Source organism: Schistocerca nitens, chromosome 7, assembly GCF_023898315.1.
Source record: "Schistocerca nitens isolate TAMUIC-IGC-003100 chromosome 7, iqSchNite1.1, whole genome shotgun sequence".
NCBI classification, from domain to species: Eukaryota; Metazoa; Arthropoda; class Insecta; order Orthoptera; family Acrididae; genus Schistocerca; species Schistocerca nitens.
Window position 1 is genome coordinate 322,782,352 of NC_064620.1, and position 19,081 is coordinate 322,801,432.

General features: G+C 41.6%; 1 protein-coding gene across 2 annotated transcripts in view; it reads right to left on the reverse strand.

Annotated features, from left to right (window-relative positions):
• Nucleotides 1-1,582: 1,582 nt before the first annotated feature.
• The window catches only part of LOC126194659 (DNA mismatch repair protein Mlh1), a 45,674-nt gene continuing 28,175 nt past the window's right edge, over nucleotides 1,583-19,081 (reverse strand). Inside the window, exon 11 of one of the 2 annotated variants that reach the window (XM_049932852.1) lies at nucleotides 1,583-2,918. In XM_049932852.1, the coding sequence (XP_049788809.1) occupies nucleotides 2,760-2,918 (159 nt within the window). In that variant the 3' untranslated portion in view covers nucleotides 1,583-2,759. The remainder of the gene's footprint in view (nucleotides 2,919-19,081) is intronic. The other variant, XM_049932851.1, reaches the window with a different exon arrangement.

The window sequence follows — 19,081 nt, forward strand, 5'->3', positions numbered from 1 at the left end:
GCCTCATGGACAGACCTACATGCAAGACCTTCTCATACATCCTCCCATCACAACCTACTCCTTTACAGTCACAGGCATCACCTATACCATCAGACACTGGGCTACCTGATAAAGCAGTCATGTGATCTATAAACTAAACTGCAAACACTGTGCTGCTTCCTATGAGGACAAACAATCAACAAGCTGTCTGTTCGCATAAATGAGAACCGAAAAACTGTGGCCAAGAGACATATGAACCACCTTGTTGCTGAACATGCTGCCCTACATGCCTTTCACTTCATTGACTGCCAGCACCATCTGGATCCTAACTACCAAAATCAGCTTTTACAAGATATGCAGCTGGGAACTCTCTCAGCAATATATCCTATGCTCCCGTAACTCCCCTGGCCTCAAACTTTGCTAGGCCCTGACCTTCAACCACATGTCCTCTTCCCTTCTCCCATTCCAGCCTTACACAGCCTTCTATTCCACCAATGCACCCACAAGTCTCCCCCCCCCCCCCCCTCTACTTGTCTCATTTCTGTTCCCTTCTCCTCCCCTGTCCTCCCAACTGCACCTAGTAGCCCTATCCTGCTCCCACCATGTTGCTGCAGGCTGCCTCAAACAGCACTACCCCCCCCCCCCCCTCCTCCTCCTTGTCACCATCTGCACAGACTGACTGCTTCTCCAGTCAGGTGCAGTTGCCTCAGCAGCCAGGGACAGTGGTGGTGTACTTGGGCGAATGTGTGATCCATTTTAGAAGAAAGTCTTTTGGTCAAAGGTCAAATGTATAGCAGTCTTTTTGTTGTGCCCACCTCTGACTCAATGTCTTCTCTATATGGCAAGAGGCAACCTATCCTTTCATAATGTTATCATCATTCCATTCTGGCTTTCCCATTGTCTGAACATGACAAAGTACTTATTCTACAATAAGAAGCTGTCAGTACACTATTCTCAACATGTCAGTTCTGTATTTACATTTCCACACATTGACTTCTTCCCATTTATGACCAATAAAGAAGTTTGCACATATTTCTACACTTTAATGTTGCAATACACATGATTGATCATCACAGTAGCTTTGTATTCCAGTCCAAATCTTAGAAAGAAATCCACCTGACTGGTATAAAAGTAACAGGTCTCATTATCTGAGACACAAAATCGAGAACCAATATGACCGAAAATGTATCCTATGAGCCAATATTCACACAAATTTGGTTTCTGGGACATGGAGTTGCAAGTATGTCAGTGACCTCAAAACAGTGCACAAAATAGATCAAAACAATGAAATTCTTTTGGGTGTGCAACCACATCATGATACGATAAACCTAGTGATGTGTTGGCTATTACTGCTGGCAGCCTTCGTCAGAGTGAGTGCACAGTACCCAAAATGGCAACAGTTTAATCATGTAAACAACGAGAATTTTATTGCAATGACCTCTGGCCACAAGAGCCTATATTTGAAGTTGAACCTCCTAACAACTTGCTGAATTTCACTTCACAAGCAATCATATATGCTGAATTACCACAGCTGGTAAATAGTAACTGGCAGACTGTATTGATTTTTGAAAAGAAAGGAAGGCATTTATGTCCACAGAATGCAATATTCATTGACCATTATTTACAATCATAAACATACAAAGTAGGCGTTAAGATTCTTGTGACACAATCGACATTAACATGAAATGCATACTCGTCGTTAATCCAGCACATTAGTGGCTTGTTTCACATTGTTGAATGTTTTCCTGCTGAAGCTGAAGGAAGACAAGTAGGTCTGTTTTAAATTTTTATGATTACAAATGTAGGTGACTCGAAGGCTAAAACAGCCAAGTCTTATTTGAGCAATGCAACATTTATTCAAGTATACACTTTATTTACACATTATTGCCACAGAGCAAGAAGATAAGATTTAGTAATAACGAACCACTCAAACAATAAAAAAATAAAATCTGATTCAGGTACTTAACAGGCCATTACATGCAGGGCAAACACACTGCATGGACATTAGTAAATTAATGATAAAAAAGGAGTTCAAAGAAATAGTGTTTTTAAACAATGTGTTTAACAACTAAACAGATTCTGGAGTTGACCTTATCTGGTAAGTCATGATAGTGGTTTATCACATTTTTAATACTGCTCTCAATTCCATTACTGAGCCTTTTACAAAATGAAATTGGTAAAGACAAAAAGTACACACAAACACTAATTTCTTCAAATTAATGAAAGAAAGAGTGAATCACAATGAAAATGGAATTGTATTGATTTAAACAGAAAATGCCTTGCCCAGTATGTTCCTCAGAATCTATTTCCAATTCAGTATTGTGAGCTGTAAACATGACAGGCTGATGCTCACTGTGTGTCAATGATATTTTACAAGATGGAAATGATGTATAGTAACAGAAGAGCATATTTTTTAGACAATAATGATAAGACGGAAAAGACAAAAAAATAATATGACTCCAAAGTATAAATAATAGAAAATGTGAAGTAACTCAGAAGCAAATAACAGCACAAACTTATACAACTATTAGTACAACATGTATGCACTTACAAGTACTCAGTGTTACAGAAAGTCTAAGGAACAACAGAACACACGAGAAGTAGACAGTTTAAACTGACAGGCACTGAACTGCTTGGACTGGAAGTTAAAATGATTGGTATGAACAAATGGTTTATTATTTTTTTTCTTTCTTTTTTCAGAAGCATTGTCTTTAAAAATTCTCTGTTTGGAATATTTCAGTCTTTAAAAGAGGAATTTTTTATACTATCAATTATAAAATTCAGCAGCGTTCAAATATGCTATAAAGACCTGTCAAACATGTTAGGTTATTTATAACATTTTTTGAACATAGCTCTTCTGGTGGATAAAAATCTTCTCGCATATTTCGATAAAGAACATGCTGTATTGTCCACTTTAGTTGAGCACTTTTGGAATCATCCTGCAAAACAAGATAATGTATCTATTAAAGTTGGAACACAATTAACAACACATATATAGAACATTAATAATGTTACTTGCTGTCAAAAAAAAAAAATTCAAACATTCATACAAAACGGATTTTTGTGGTATCAGTGCATGGAACAGTACATACTCTGGAATATTTTTTTGCAAAACACAGTTTGCTCTTTGTTCAGGATAAGTTGTAGTCATCACCATCACCCTGTACAGTTTCTCACAAAGCAATTTCTGCTTGGAAAACATGCTTCTCCATCTGCTCTGGCTTTCCCACCCTCCTCTGTCACTGTTCTGCCCCTGTCTTCTCCCTTTTAATGCTGCCTTCCACTCCTTTTAACCACTTGTCCCTTGGTCTCCTGCCCCTCATCTTCATTTTGTGCATATTTCTATGCATCATTTTCTAATCCATTTTCTTCACATGACAATATCATATTCTTTTTTTCCCCTTTATCTTCTCTTGTAGGAGTTCCTCATGTCCTATCTCCACAACACTTACATTTCTCATTTTTTCAATTTTTGTTACACCTATTTGGCTTCTCAAAAACATTTCTCTGGTTCACACCTTACTCTTTCCCCATTCCTTTCTGCAGCACACAACAGAAACAGCACACAGATTGTGAAAATGACAGCTGTTTACAACATATCACAGAGGTACACCTCTGTGATATGTTGTAAACAATTGTATTGTAGAGAAGTAGAGATGAACAAGCTGGTAGAGTAAACTTGTGATCTGTTATATGCCATGAAACAATTTAAAATTGAATCCTCACCTGCGCAGTGGTTCAGCACAAGTTCTGCCTTACATGCTACTAACTCCACTACAAATAGCAAGGCAAACAGAGAATTTCCAGTAATCACACAAACAGCAAGTTAACATCTCTTGTGGTGAGCAAGCTACCACACATCTCTGTTATGTTCTGGTAGCTCTAGTCATGTATTGTTCATTTTGAGTTCACCTTAGCAGTTACAGACTGTGTGTAAAAAGACTGCAGCATCAAAATGAATTGGTCCAAATTCAATCAATTAGCAAACACACATTTGTGCTTCAGTCTTGCACATGCAACCAGGTGGCATCATACCAGGTGGTTTGCTCAGTGAGTTTTAGCTAGTCATGTTTTCTTTTATACTGTTGGTCATATACTTTGAGAAATAAGTTCTCTGCAAGTAAACAAACATCTGAGGTGTTGGTTCAAAACACTGATTTTGACGTTTAAGATGAAAATAGCTTTAATGAAATTATTTTAGGTTAATCAAGATTGTTCGGTGCATCGTCATGTTCAAAATGTGGACATGTCTTCTTTTTTTCCTTCCAGCGAGTTGAAGAAAACAGTAGTGCTAGTACCAGACAAGTCACCAGTGAGCTTAGTATCTCTCACACAACAGTGTGGAAAGTTTGAAATGAAAATCGATACGACAAAATTTCAAAAACTCTACTCGTGATTACCCAGTACATTTTTTGTTTAGCCCCTGTTTTGCCTCATTAACATTGCAGACTGGTGCAGTGACATTTAATAATATGGCAGTTTTAATTCCAAAAACAATATCTTCTGGGCTGTTGAAAACACTTAAGCTTCATATGAATGCGTATGACGAGAAAAATTTAAAGTCAAATATGGCAGAGATTGCCAGGTAGGACTTGATAGGGCCATTACCACAACTGCTCGATGAAGCTCAAAACATTTTGCTACAGCAAGACAATGTTCCATCAGATGGTGTCATCTTATAATAAATTACCTAAATTAAGCTCAGATGAAATATTGAATAGGGAATTTGCTCCATTTCCCTGGTCTGCAAGATCACTGGACCTAAATCCGCTTGACTTCTTTTCTTCTGCGTTTCCATGAAGAGAAACAAGATCTACTTACTTCTGCTGAATTATTCAATGTTAAAAAGGTGTTTTGCCTGCACGCTTAAGGTGATGACACTATGATGCAATGCATATATTCAAACAGATGGACCTAACTTTGAACAGCTTTGTAAAACTGTACTTGTTATTCTAAACACTGACATATTTGTCATTGTTTTTCTTTTTTGTACTCTACAAGAAAAAACTATGTTTAACTGTTTTTTGTTTTGGTGTTTGTGTGCATAGTATGTGTTTTTATTTTCTTAATTAGATGTACAGTTTATGAGATGAACAGATGTCAGACTTTTCAAAATTCCAGTTTTGTGAACTTTAGCAAATTTAATCCTTCCCCTGAGTGTAATGGAAAAAAAAAATCACTTTCATAAATGATACGCAAAAATTAATTACGTTTACAATTTGATCGACGCTTAATCCTCACAAGTACAATAGTTTCATAATAAGAAGGCCAAAGAAATAAAAGGATTTACCTGTTAATTTTACAAAATTAAAATTCACGAATTCTGGGTAAACTTTAAACAAATGTGTAATTACAATTTATAAGTGCAAGAACGAAGTGTCTTTATTATTCAAGGGCAATTTAAGTGAGAAAAAGAAATGAGCTTCGAACTGTTAAGTCTGACTGATCTGGCAGGATAAGAGGGCAAGAGGAATTCAATATCTCATGGCATGCATGCACTGCAGCTTAGGTGGTTTTTGCAGGCCAAGTTGACTTCCACTTTGATAGACGAGTAGGTCTTCTATCAAACTGTCTCTATTTCCCCTAACCACGTGTGGTACATTATAAACAGTTATCATTTACACCCTGTAAAATGCATGTTATATTGCCTTCTTACTTTTCAAGGGGGACTTTTCGTTCCATATCATTCCTCTCACAACACTCAAAGCTGTCAGTTTGCCTCACACATTCTCTTAGCTCTGTCATTCCTTTCATTTTCCTGTATTATGCTCTGGAAACTTGGAGCTTTCCACCATTTTCTGCTGCTGTTTACGAAAGATCTATCCTTTTCCCTTTGTTGTGACCACCAGCTCCCACTTCTTTGCATTAAATTTTAAGCCATGCTCTTTCACAACTTCTTCTCAAACATAATTGCTTCTGTGTTTCCTCTTTGTTGTTCCAATACACCCTGAAATCATTAGCAAATTGTCATCATCCTGTCTCCTGTTGCTCTTACCATTTGTGTCATCATATCGTCTTTCACCACTGCAAAAAGTAACAAAGATAGTGTACTTTCTTGTTTCACACCATTTCTCTGAGTCACAGTACTCATAAAATTGTTATCCAACTGTGACACAATTTACACTTCCCTGGTACAGTTCTTTTATCCTTGGCACAGTCTGCTTCTCTAATTCTTTCTTTTTTAATGTCTCTTGAGGTCTATGGCTCTTTCATACTCATGTAGCTGTCTCACTACATATTTGAAATCTACTGTGGACATTCCTGGCCTGAAGCCATACAGTTCTCTCAGCTGCTTTTCCACCATTCACCACATTTGTCTCTCCAGAAACTTCTTATACATTTTTGCACAGTGCACAGTTGGACACAAGGGTAAAGCTGCTATATATTTACCATTTCCCCTCTTGAAAGACAACTGCAATTCCTTTCTTCCAGCCTTCTGGAGTTCTCTTTTCCTTCCATGCAGCTCCCTTAACTCTACACAGCCACTTCTTCTGCTGTTCTGATCATTTCCACACACAATTCATCTACCCCTAGTGCCTTTCTTCCTTTCATTTTCTTCAGTGCCTCATGCACTTCTACAGGCATTAGATCTTCTTTTCATTTTCACTTCACCTCCTTCCCCCTATATAACTATCTTCCGCTACTGCTCTGTCTGTCTCCTGCAAATCCTAAAGTATGTTCTCCACAGCTCTTTAAAGTCCTTGTCCCCCCTATACCTCATTCCCATATTTAACAATCATTTTTACCTTCTCTGCCAATCATCTTCCCCTATTTCTATGATTCTTTTCCATCATCGTGGTCCAGCTTTATATCCAGAAAAAGTATAGTTTTTTTTCCCAAAACAGAGAAAAACGGCATATACTAAGCATTCTACCTTAACGGGAACACAATTACTGTGTTGTAAACAATATTCTTTTGTTATGAATATAATAGAGGAAAACATTCCACGTGGGAAAAATATATCTAAAAACAAAGATGATGTAACTTACCAAACGAAAGTGTTGGTATGTTGATAGACACACAAACAAACACAAACACACACACACAAAATTCAAGCTTTCGCAACCAACGGTTGCTTCATCAGGAAAGAGGAAAAGAGGAAGACGAAAGGATGTGGGTTTTAAGGGAGAGGGTAAGGAGTCATTCCAATCCCGGGAGCGGAAAGACTTGGAATGACTCCTTACCCTCTCCCTTAAAATCCACATCCTTTCGTCTTTCCCTCTCCTTCCCTCTTTCCTGATGAAGCAACCGTTGGTTGCGAAAGCTTGAATTTTGTGTGTGTGTGTTTGTGTTTGTTTGTGTGTCTATCAACATACCAATGCTTTCGTTTAAGTTACATCATCTTTGTTTTCAGATATATTCTTTTGTTATATTTTTCCACGTGCATATCACACAAATGCTATCACAAACGGCTTTGATTTTCAAGAAATTCATTATCAGTTTATCTGTTAGAAGGGAGGGAAAGCAGGGAATACTAAAATGCTACAAAACTAAATTACAAACATATACCAACTTTTAAAAAAGCTGTCATTAATATTATGCAGTAAAAACTTATGAGAAATACATACCACAGTGTGGGTTTATGATAAACTACTCCCACCTACACAGAAAGTAAGGTCAATATTATATGAAGGTGGATTCATAAGTCTGGTAAATTCCAGCAACATATCAGGAAATTTTGTTACATGGCACAGCTACAGGTTCGCATATCAGCATATCAACAATGTTAGGAAAAGGATAGAGTGCCACTCACCATAAAGGTGACACATTGAGCTGCAGACAGGCACAATGAAAAGACTGCTTTTAGCTTCAGCCAAACACAAAAACAAACACACACACTCACACACAAACACACACAAGCAAGCACACCTTGCACACACATGATCACCATCTCTGGCAGCTTGGACTTAGGTCACTGTCACATTCAGAGTGAATCTGGAGTGGGGCAGGGAAGGGGGAGGGATAGCAAGGTATGGATGGTACGGATGAGACAAGAGCGCTCTCTAGCTAAGCTTGTAAGGACCTGCCAGGCACAGTGTCAGGAGACTGTGGGGCTGGAAAGAGGGAGGCTGCAGGGTGGGGTGGGGGTGGGGGGGAGTGGGGGTTCTGGGAAGTGGCAATGGGGGCGGAGGCGGGGGGGTGGGAGGGGTACAGAAGGAGCACAAAAGGAGATGAGCAGTGAAGGGGAAAGACATGTGGGTGCATTGGCAAAGGGTGGCACACAGTGAGGGTGAGGGGACATGAATAGCAATGAGGTGATAGGACAGAAGAGGCGGAAAATGGTGGGTGGAAGGTGTACGGACCGTAGGATACCGTAGGTTGAGGTGGGGACAGTTTTGGGAGTGGAGAACGTGTTGTGGGATAACTCCCACCTTCGCAGTTCAGAAAAGCTGATGGAAAAGAGGAGGATCCAGATAGCCAGAGTTGTGAAGAAGCCATTGAAATCAAATATGTTATGTTCAGTTTTAAGTTGTGCCACAGAGTGGTCTGTTATGCTCTTGGCCACAGTTTGGCTTTGCCAGACAGAGTTGTTCTCTCTCTGCCACCCTCCCCCTCGCCGACCTTGTTATTCCTCCCCCTTCCCTGCCCCACTCCAGATTCCCTTTCAATGTGACAGTGACCTAAGTCCAAGCTGCCAGAGATAGTGGCCATGAGTGCGTGAGGTGTGCTTGCTTGCTTGCTTGCTTGTGTGTGTGTGTGTGTGTGTGTGTGTGTGTGTTTTCTTGTCCGTAGGAGGCTTTGGCCAAAAGCTAAATATGTAACAGTGTTTTCGTTGTGCCTTTCTGCAATTCAGTGTGTTATATTTATGGTAGGTAGCAAGCTATCCTTTTCTTAATATTCCTGTAACTATTTTGTAGAAGCTTTTACATATATGAAATATGCAGCTGTTTGTCACCAGTTATCGTAACAGACTGATACAAAAATACTATGATGCAGTTAAAATCACCTTTGTCTATTCAAAAGAATGAAAACTGTAGTCCACAAACAAACAGAGTTGATAGATCTTCATGGAGTCTCTGCATTAAAATTGAAGACTGAATGTTACAGATATATGGATTTAAATGCATTCAAATGAGCACTGCAGGTTATAGATTTTCCAGAAGTCAGATTGAGGTTTCTTTCAGAAGAAATAAATGAGTAAATTCATGGTATTATGATATGTTACAGTCTTGTTCAAGTTTTGAAAATTGGTGAAAAGGCATCTCATAAGAATCATTACATGATGTTCTGGATACCGTTCTTCATCTAAGGAAGCTAGGTGCATGGTGTCAATGTTTGCTGACTTAACACCAAAAGTGCACGAATAAGGCCATTTTAAAATCGGTTTAGAAATCTTGATGCGCAAGGTGGAGGATTTGTCATGATGCAAGTGAAATGTAGATCCACCTTTATATTACTAAGACAAAACTGCAGAGATGATTATGGGCTGAATAGGTTAAAGGTGCACTGAAAAAAGCAGAAGCAGCAACAGCTATGTTGGTGGTGGAAAGAGAGATGATGATTACCTTTTGAGATTTCAAGGGATGATTTTAATTAGCAACTTTGAAAATTATACAAAATACCTTACTATTATTATGCAATGACATTGGACTGTTCACATAATGCAGTGAAATACAAGTGGTCAAGACTCCTGTGCAAAAGACTCCTCTTGTCCAAGAAGACGTGTGTGCTTGCATGGAGGTTTTGTGATGAGAAGACTGAATTGCTGAGTTTATTTCTAAACTGCTGACTGTGCACATTTCTTTGATAATGTGCAATGGTGTACCCTTGGAGAATGAGAAGCAAAGAATAGAAAGGTTAAGGTGTGATTCCCATGCAACTGCCGAGAAGACACAAGTCTGCCAATCTGAGACATACAATCACAGCTGAATATTTTGAGCCGTGCGGTCTATTTCCAATGATGCAAGTTTCAGTTGCTCTCTGAATGTCACAGTTGTGCATTCCCTCAATAATGACAAAAAGGCTGTGGAGCAGCAGCCTCTGAAACATGAATAAGTAAGCATAAAGAGACAGGGCAATAAAATGATGATGCAGTGTTGTAATGGACAATGAGTGTGGCTTCTCACTATCATAGTTTGAGACTAGTTGGCCATAGTCTCAGTTACCAGATTCATAAATGAAGTGAAGTGTTGATGCAGTGTGCCCTTTAATGACATCCTGTCACTGTGAGGGACTTCAGTTACCATATCCACTAACATATCCACTGTTCTCATATATCATTGGGCTACTTTCCACTAATTAATCACTAACCTAATGTCTAATGCAAAAGTGCATGGAAACAAATGTAGGCATAACTCCTAATGTTTTCATGTGTGATGTCGTCTATGATAAAATATGTATTTAGATGAGGAAATCTATAAATACTGTTCAATGCCAGGCAACAACATCAAACCTTTCAATCAATCAAATTATATAAGTAACTTGTTTGATTCAGTCAAACAATGGGAGAATCCAGGATGGAATAATGACAATATTATTAAGAGGATAGATTACTACTCATCATATAGTGGAGACGCTGAGTCACAAATAGGCACAACAAAAAGACTGTAGAACAAGTAAATTTTTGGTCCAAAAGGCCTTCATGGGACACTGCCACCACACACACACACACACACACACACACACACACGACCACTGTCTCTGGCTGTGTTTTTTGGTTTTCCATTCTACATGCTTGTTATGATATATTGATTACCTTCTTTCTGAAAATATCACTACAATTTTTTTCCTACTTTTACTCTCTGGGCAAGTTTCAGAATAAGTAAACCTTTCAATATAACCATTTCCTTACATATACGTCCAGCAATTTTTCCACCTTCCTTCAAATTTTCAGGTCTGTTAAATTTACTATCTTTACCCGTTTATTCTTCATTTGTATTGCCCAATTCTGACATGGAAATACACAAACATTCTGGTGCTTAGTAACCTGAGAAATGTACATACCTTCATCATTTGCATTTCGTATATCACCAAGCTATGTATTTCCATTGTGAGACAAGTGTTTAAAACGTGCAGTAAAATATTTCTCACTTTTTTTATGGTGCCTCTTACAACTCCTATTTGCAACAGCTAATGAAGAAAAAGTGAATTTTCCTGGTAGCATTTCAGCAGTGGACAGTATATACGTTAAAAGATTTTGTTATAGAAAATGCAGTTCTCAGTTTTTCATCTTAGAACTGTTTTTGTTGATACTAACTGCAAATTTGTAATGGCAGATATTAGTTTATATGGAAAAGTGTGTGAAAGTGATATAATATGAAAACCAGATATCAGTAAGTTGGTTAAAAGTAGATAGTTTTATCTCCCCCATGGAATGTGTGAAAAGATAAAGTGCTTCCACATGTAACTGTAGAAGATAAGATTTCAAACAGACAACTCATAAGATGAAAGTATATTAAAAAAGGAATGCTTATGCAAACAACAGAAAAAGCTCTTCTCAGTTACAGACTCTCATAAGCACGGAGTGTTTCTGGAAACTCCTTGCACTCCCTAAATCAAGTTTTTCAAATACTTTCACATTTAAATCTTTCGGCCAATGGCCTTTGTCAACAATAGACATACATACGCACACACACACTCTCACACAAACTCAACTCACACACATGACTGCAGTCTCAGTCACCTGAGACTGCAGTTGTGTGTGTGAGTTGAGTTTGTGTGAGAGAGTGTGTGTGTGTGTGTGTGTGCGCGTATGTATGTCTATTGCTGACAAAGGCCATTGGCCAAAAGCTTTAAGTGTGAAAATCTTTTTGTTGTGCCTATCTGCCACTCAGCTTCTCCACCATATGGTGAGTAGCAACTTTCCTTCTCATAATATTGTTACATACCATCCTGGATTTTCCATTGTTCGATTTTCAAAGATTTTATATATCAAGTGCTGTTAAATGGAAGAAGTGATAGACTGTTTAAAAATACTGGGTATTGCCTTCTTAATCTGGTCAGGGATGTTTAAATTAAAGAAAAATGATTTTTGGACTTTAAAAAAACCACCAAAATAAAATTTGACTCTTTAATGGTTCTGCTGTAATAGAATATTTTGCCAACTATTTTAGTAGTACAACTGGCTAGGAACCATAGCAAGTAAAACAAGTAATTAAAAAAAGACTAACATGGATTCTACCAAAATATGTTTACTCTTCATGTTGAGCGCTGTAATTACATTAAAATATCTATTTAGAATTGCAAAAGTGCCAAAGAATGAGGCAAAATGTAAATAAAATGTTCTCAAACGCACCCGGTTGTTATGACAGATCTGCTGAACCAGGCAGTCGAGCTGCACTTCTATACCTACCTCCATGAAATCCTGCTGTCCTATATTTTCACTGCAGCCAAAATTTCACCCTTTTTGGGTATAATAAATTAACTCCAAAAATTCAGTACACTGGAGAAGTAATTTGTAAAACAGACACAAAGGATACAAGAACCAGAAAGGTCAGTATACGAACTCTGCAAAGACACTAACAACAACTCAATGACAATGAACAAAAAAGTAGCACATAAATCCAAGGCATCTATTCAACTGAATGCACAGTGATATAGTTGTCAAAAATGAACAGATGGAGAAAGAACAAGAGAGAGAGAGAGAGAGAGAGATCCGAAATGGGACCCAAGAGAAGAACCAAGAGCGAAGGAGATTGTTATCAAATAATTCCACTGTACAGCAATGACAGTAACTGACAATTATCAGCTGCATGTAAAGAATGCACTGGCCATTTGCTGGGTGGCAGTATTTATCCCAGCTAAAAGGAACACTATTAGCTGGCACATTCAAGTGGCGAGACGAGTGGTGCACTCGCTGTGTGAGTGCAGTGCAGTGGCAATACTATGCCCCCTAATAGCCATCTAGGTGCATTTCCTCTACCAGACATTCAACTTCTGCAGAGCCTGACACCAGATCCCTCCCCCCAGAAACAGGCATGTAAGAGCAGGAACACCCTGGGGAGGAATGACGGTATGGTCGAAGATCCAGGCCTTACAAGTGCAGGCTGCAGGAAGGTAGGGTGTCTGACAGCATCCATCGGGATATCACTGGCAATGGGAATGCCACAAAGTTCCCCTGATCCACTTGATACAGAAGGTACTGCTGGTGCAACAGTGGAGAGTCCTAGGAAGCCACCAGGGACGCCAGCCGCAACACTACACTGTCATCAGGAAGAAGTGGAGGAGATTGTGGAAGATGCAGTGCTTGCATTCAAGGCCAGAGCAGATTGTGGTGGCAGCACTCAAGCCCTTCTGTGTTTGGATCAAAGTAAAACACCGCCTGTGGGTCTCCTATAGTATTTCTGGCATCCAAACCACAGTACTCCCATAGGAGCGGGATCATGCAGCTGTGGCAGGCAGGTAATGCTGGGAGGGACAGGAGTGGAGCTCTGAAGAGGGCGGTGTCTGAAGATGAAGCAGGGTCCAACAGTTGCCAGGTGAGAGGGAGCTTGGCAGGTCTATGACTGTCAATTGGTGTGATTCGATAAGTGCTCAAAAACAGGGCAGAATGACATAGTGGCATAGGATTAAACAGCTTTTTGTATAAGCTGCTTAAAAGTTTGAATGAGATGTTCCGCTTCACCATCTGAGGAAGGATGGAACTGAGGGCTGTTAATATGTTTTGTAGGTAATTGGCCTCACAGAATTCTTTGAAAGAGGATTCTCTGAATTGTGGTCCATTGTTGGAGAGCAACATGCAAGGCAACCCATCAGTGTCTGAAGCCTGGGCGTCAATTGTGGTGGACAGCATACAGATAACATACGTGTACTTTGAGTAAGTATCCAAGATAAGCAACCACATTGATCTCAAAAACAGGCTTGAAAACTCAAGAAGGATGCAATCCCAGGGTGGATGGGGGGTAGGCAAGGGGGGTGAGAGATTGTGGGGTGCTGCCTGGTGCCAGGCACATGCTGTGCAGCCTCAGACCATCCTTTTGATGTCACCACTGATGCCCAGTCAGTACACATGTCGGTGAGCTAACTCTTCATGCAAGACACCCCCCACCCCCCCCCCCCCACCCCCCACCCCCAATGTTCCCAGTGCAGCAAACTCAACACCTGCTGGCTCAATTCTCTGGACTGACCATCCAATGTGTGTCTCACAGTCCAAAAGAATGGCACCATCTACAACTGAGAGCCTATGAGAAATATTCTTCTGGCAGGCGAGGTAAGTTGGTCAGCCATGGGTCACTTAGCGGAAGGCTTGCTGCAAGGTGGGAGCAACACAAATGACTGTAATTAGGAAACCACCGAACATATCTCGACACTTCATATCAATGTGGAAGCAGAAGATATCTCGGTGGTCAAAATCAGAGTCCAGGCCAGTGGGTAGATGCAAACACTTCAGCATTGGAATGCTGTGCAGTGGGCTTATACGGAATAGTATAATTGTATGCACTCGGGAACAATGCCCAGCACTGGAGGCGCTGAGCTGTCTGCTCCTGGAGGCTGGAATGTGGCATGAATAATGCCACCAACTGTTTTGTCATCCATAGTTAAGAGAGAATATAACAGTATTATGAAAAGGAAAGTTGCTACTCACCATATAGCGGGGACGCTGAGTCACAGATAGGTACAACAAAAGACTGTCACAAATAAGGTTTCAGCCAACAAGGCCTTCGTCATAAATACATTAAAAAAAACGTACACACAAACAAACACACACACACACACACACACACACACACACACACACACAACTACAGTCTCTGGCAACTGAAGCCACACTACGAGCAGCTGCACAGCTGCACCAGGGTGTGATGGGAGTAAGGACGAGGCTGTGGCGGGGAGGGGGAGAGATAGTAGTGTAGGGGTGGAGGACAGTAAAGTGCAGCTGGGGAACATGCAAGGATGAGGTGGAGAGAGGGTAGGGCAGCTATGTGCAGTTGGGAGGTTAGATGGAGGGCATGGGAGAGGTGGGAGGGGGGGGGGCTGTTTGTGGAAAAAGAGAGAAGTAGAGAGACTGGATGTGATGTTAGAATGAGGGCTGTGTAGTGCTGGATTGGGAAGGGGGCTCGAAGGGTGAGAACAATGACTAGAAAAGGTTGAGGTCAGGAGGGTTATGGGAATGTAGGATATATAGCAGGGAAAGTTCCTGCCTGTGCAATTCAGAAAAGCTGGTGTTGGTGGGAAGGATCCAAATGGAACAGGCTGTGAAGCAGTCATTGAAATGAAGGATGTCGTGGTGGACAGCATGCTCTGCAACAGGGTGGTCCACTTGCTTCTTGGCCACAGTTTGTCGGTGGCCATTCATGTGGACAGACAGCCTGTCAGTTTTCATGGCCACACAGAATGCAGCACAGTGGTTGCAGCTTAGCTTGCAGATTACATGATTTATTACACAGGTAGCCCAGTTTCTGATTGAATTGGTGATGTTTGTGACCAAACTGGAGGAGGAGGTGGTGGGAGGATGTATGGGACAGGTCTTGCATCTAGGTCTATTGCAGGGCTATGAGCCATGAGGGAAGGGTTGGAAGCAGGGGTTGTGTAGGGATGGTTGAGTATGCTGTGTAGGTTTGGTGCATGAGGGAACACCACCGTGGGAGAGGTGGGAAGGATAGTGGGCAGGACATTTTCCATTTCAGGGCACGACAAGAGGTAGTAATTCAGTTGCCCCAGTCCTGTGTGGTACTGAGTTATGAGGGGAATGCTCCTCTGTGGCCAGATGGTGAGACGTTGGGAGATGGTGGGAGACTGGAAAGATACGGCACGGGAGACTTTTTTTGTACAAGATTGGGAAGATAATTACCATCTGCGAAGACTTCAGTGAAACCCTCGGTATGTTTCGAGAGTGACCGCTCGTCACTACAGATGTAACAATCACGAGTGGCTAGGCTGTATGGAAGGGACTTCTTGGTATTGAATGGGCGGCAGCTGTCGAAGTGGAGGTATTGCTGGTGGTTAGTAGGTTTGATATGGACAGAGGTACTGATGTATCCATCTTCTGGAGGAATGTGGATAGGGGGTCCTCATCCTCGATCTAGATCGCAAAGATGTCATCAGTGTCTGAACCAAATGAGGGATTTAGGATTATGAGTGTCTAGGAAGGATTCCTGTAGATGGCCCATGAATAGGTTGGCATAGGATGGTACCATGTGGGTGTCGACAGCCGTACCCTGGATTTGTTTGTAGGTAATTCCTTCAAAGGAGAGGTAATTGTGTGTGAAGGTATAGTTCGTAATGGCGAGTATGGTTTGGAATCTGTTGGGTCTTGGGAAAGATAGTGTTCAACAGCAATGAGGCCTTGGGAATTAGGGATGTTAGTGTAAAGGGAGGTGGCATCATTAGTGATGAGCAAGGCACCATGTGGTAAAGGGACAGGAATTGTGGAGAGTTGTTGGAGGAAATAGTTGGTATTTTCTATACAGGTAGGTAGGTTCCAGGTAATAGGCTGAAGGTGTTGGTCTATGAGAGCAGAGATTCTCTCAGTGGAGACATGGTAACCAGCCACAATGGGGTGTCCTGGGTGGTTGAGTTTATGGACTTTAGGAAGCATGTAGAAGGTACGAGTGTGGGGAGTGGTAGGGGTGAGCAGAGAGATGGATTCTGGGGAGAGGTTCTGGGATGGGCTTAAGGATTTGAGGAGTGACTGGATATACTGCTGATTTCTGGAATGGGGTCATTGTGGCAAGGTTTGTAGGTGGATGTATCTGACAGCTGGCGGCGTCCTTCTGCCACGTAATTTGTGAGGTTCACAACAACAGTGGTAGAACCTTTGTCTGCAGGTATGATTATAAGGTTGGGATCAGTTTTTAGATGCTGGACTTAAGTTCTTTCTGTGGATGTAAAGTTAGTTTGCATGTTGGGGGATTTGGGGAGTGATGGTGAGGCAAGGTTCAAGGTTAAGAAATACTGGAAAGTTAACAGGGGGTGATTTGGGGGGCAGTGGGGGTGGATCATGGTTGGATGGAGGAGTGAACTGAGTTAGGCAGGGTTCAACACTGGTCTTTGATTGAGTCTGGTTGGCAAGGTTTGTGGTGGAAAAGTGTTCCCACTGTAGGGACTGGGAGAAGGAGAGAAGGTCTTTAACAAGTCCTGCATGACTGAATTTGTGAGTGGTGCAAAATGTGAGGCATTTGGAAAGAACCGATATTTCTGTGGGGCTAAGGCTTCTGGAGGAAAGGTTCATGACTGTGTTTCGGGTCTCTTTAGGTCCTGGATTCCATGTGTTGGTGGGAGGGAGTTTTGGAGGGTGGGGTACATGTACTATGTCAGCGAGACAGGGTTTGTCAGCTATGAGGGGACGTGGGGGAGATTTAGAGGTTGTTGTAAGGGTGGTACACAGTGGTACTCCAAGGCAGAAGTAGGAAGTGAGCAAGGTGGAAAGTTTTTTTGAGATGGCCACCAACAATTACATCCCCTTTTGAAGGCATTACCTACAAACAAATCTGGGGTACGGCTATGGGTACCTGCGTGGTACATCCTATGCCAACCTACTCATGGGCTATCTAGAGGAATCCTTCCTAAACACCATAATCCTAAACCCCTCATCTGGTTCAAATTCACTGATGACATCTTTGCAATCTGCACAGAGGGTGAGAACATCCTATCCACACTCCTCCAGAACCTCAACAGCTTCTCCCTCATTGCCTCTCCTGGTCCTACTCAACCCAACAAGCCACCTTTCTAGATGTTGACCTGCCCCTCAAAGATGGATACATCAGTGTCTCTATCCATATCAAACTTACTAACCACCAGAAATACGTCCACTTCGACAGCTATCAACCGTTCCATATCAAGAAGTACCTTCCATACAGCCTAGTCATCTGTGATTGTTGCATCTGCAGTGACGAGCAGTCCCTCTCGAAGTATACCAAGGGTCTCGCTGAAGCCTTCACAGAACGTAATTATCTTTCCAATCTTGTACAAAAACACATTTTCTGTGCCTTATCTTTCCAGTCTCCCGTCAACTGAATTACATTCTCCGCCAGGGTTTCGGCTACCTCTAGTCATGCCCTGAAACAAAAAATGTCCTGCCCACTATCCTTCCCACCTCTCCCACAGTGATATTCCACTGTCCACCGAACCTACACAATATACTCGTCCATCCCTGCAGAACCCCTGCTCCCAACCCTTACCTCATGGCTCACATCCCTGTAATAGACCTAGATGCAAGACTTGTCCCCCACATCCTTCCATCACAACACATGCTACTCCTGTCACAAACTTCACCCATCCCATCAAAGATTGGGCTACCTGTGAATCAGTCATGTGACAACTAACAAGCTGTCAGTCCCCATGAATGGCCACTGAAAAACTGAGGCCAAGAAACAAGTGGATCACTCTGTTGCTGAGCATGCTGCCCATCACGACATCCTTAATTTCAATGACTGCTTCACAGCCTGTGCCAAATGGACCCTTTCCACCAACACCAGCTTTTCTGAATTGCACAGGTGGGAACTTTCCCTGCAGTATATGCTACATTCCTGTAACCCTCCTGGCCTCAACCTTTGTTAGACTTTGCCCTCACCCATCCAGCCCCTTCCCTGTTCCCATTCCAGCACTACACAGACCTCACTCCACCATCACATCCAGTCATTTTACTTCCATCTTCTCTCCTTTTCTTCTACACCCCTCCGCCACCTCTCCCCTGCCCACCATCTAACCTCCAGACTGCATGTAGCTACCCTATCCTCACTCCACCTCGTCCCTGCATGCTCCCCAGCAGCACTTCAGTGTCCTCCACCCCTACACTACTATCCCTCCCTCTCCGCACCCCCAGCCTCCTCCTTACACCCAACCAGTCGTCACTCCATCATACCCTGGTGCTGCTGCTCGCATTGTGGCCAGAGACTGCAGTCATGTGTGCACCAGTTGCATGTGTGTGTGTGTGTGTGTGTGTGTGTGTGTGAGGGGGGTTTCTATTTTCAACTAAGGCCTTGCTGGTTGAAAGCTTATTTGTGACAGCCTTTTATTGTTCCTATTGCAACTCAGCATCTCTGCTATATGGTAAGTAGCAACTTTCCTTTTCATAAGATTGTTACATTCCATCCTCGATTTTCCATTGTTTGATTTTTGTAATTATGAGAGAACTTCATTTCAAAAAGGTAGACATGAAATGTTTTAACAGCAATCACTTTCACCAATGCCTCCTTTTCAATCTGAAATTTTTTTTTGCTAT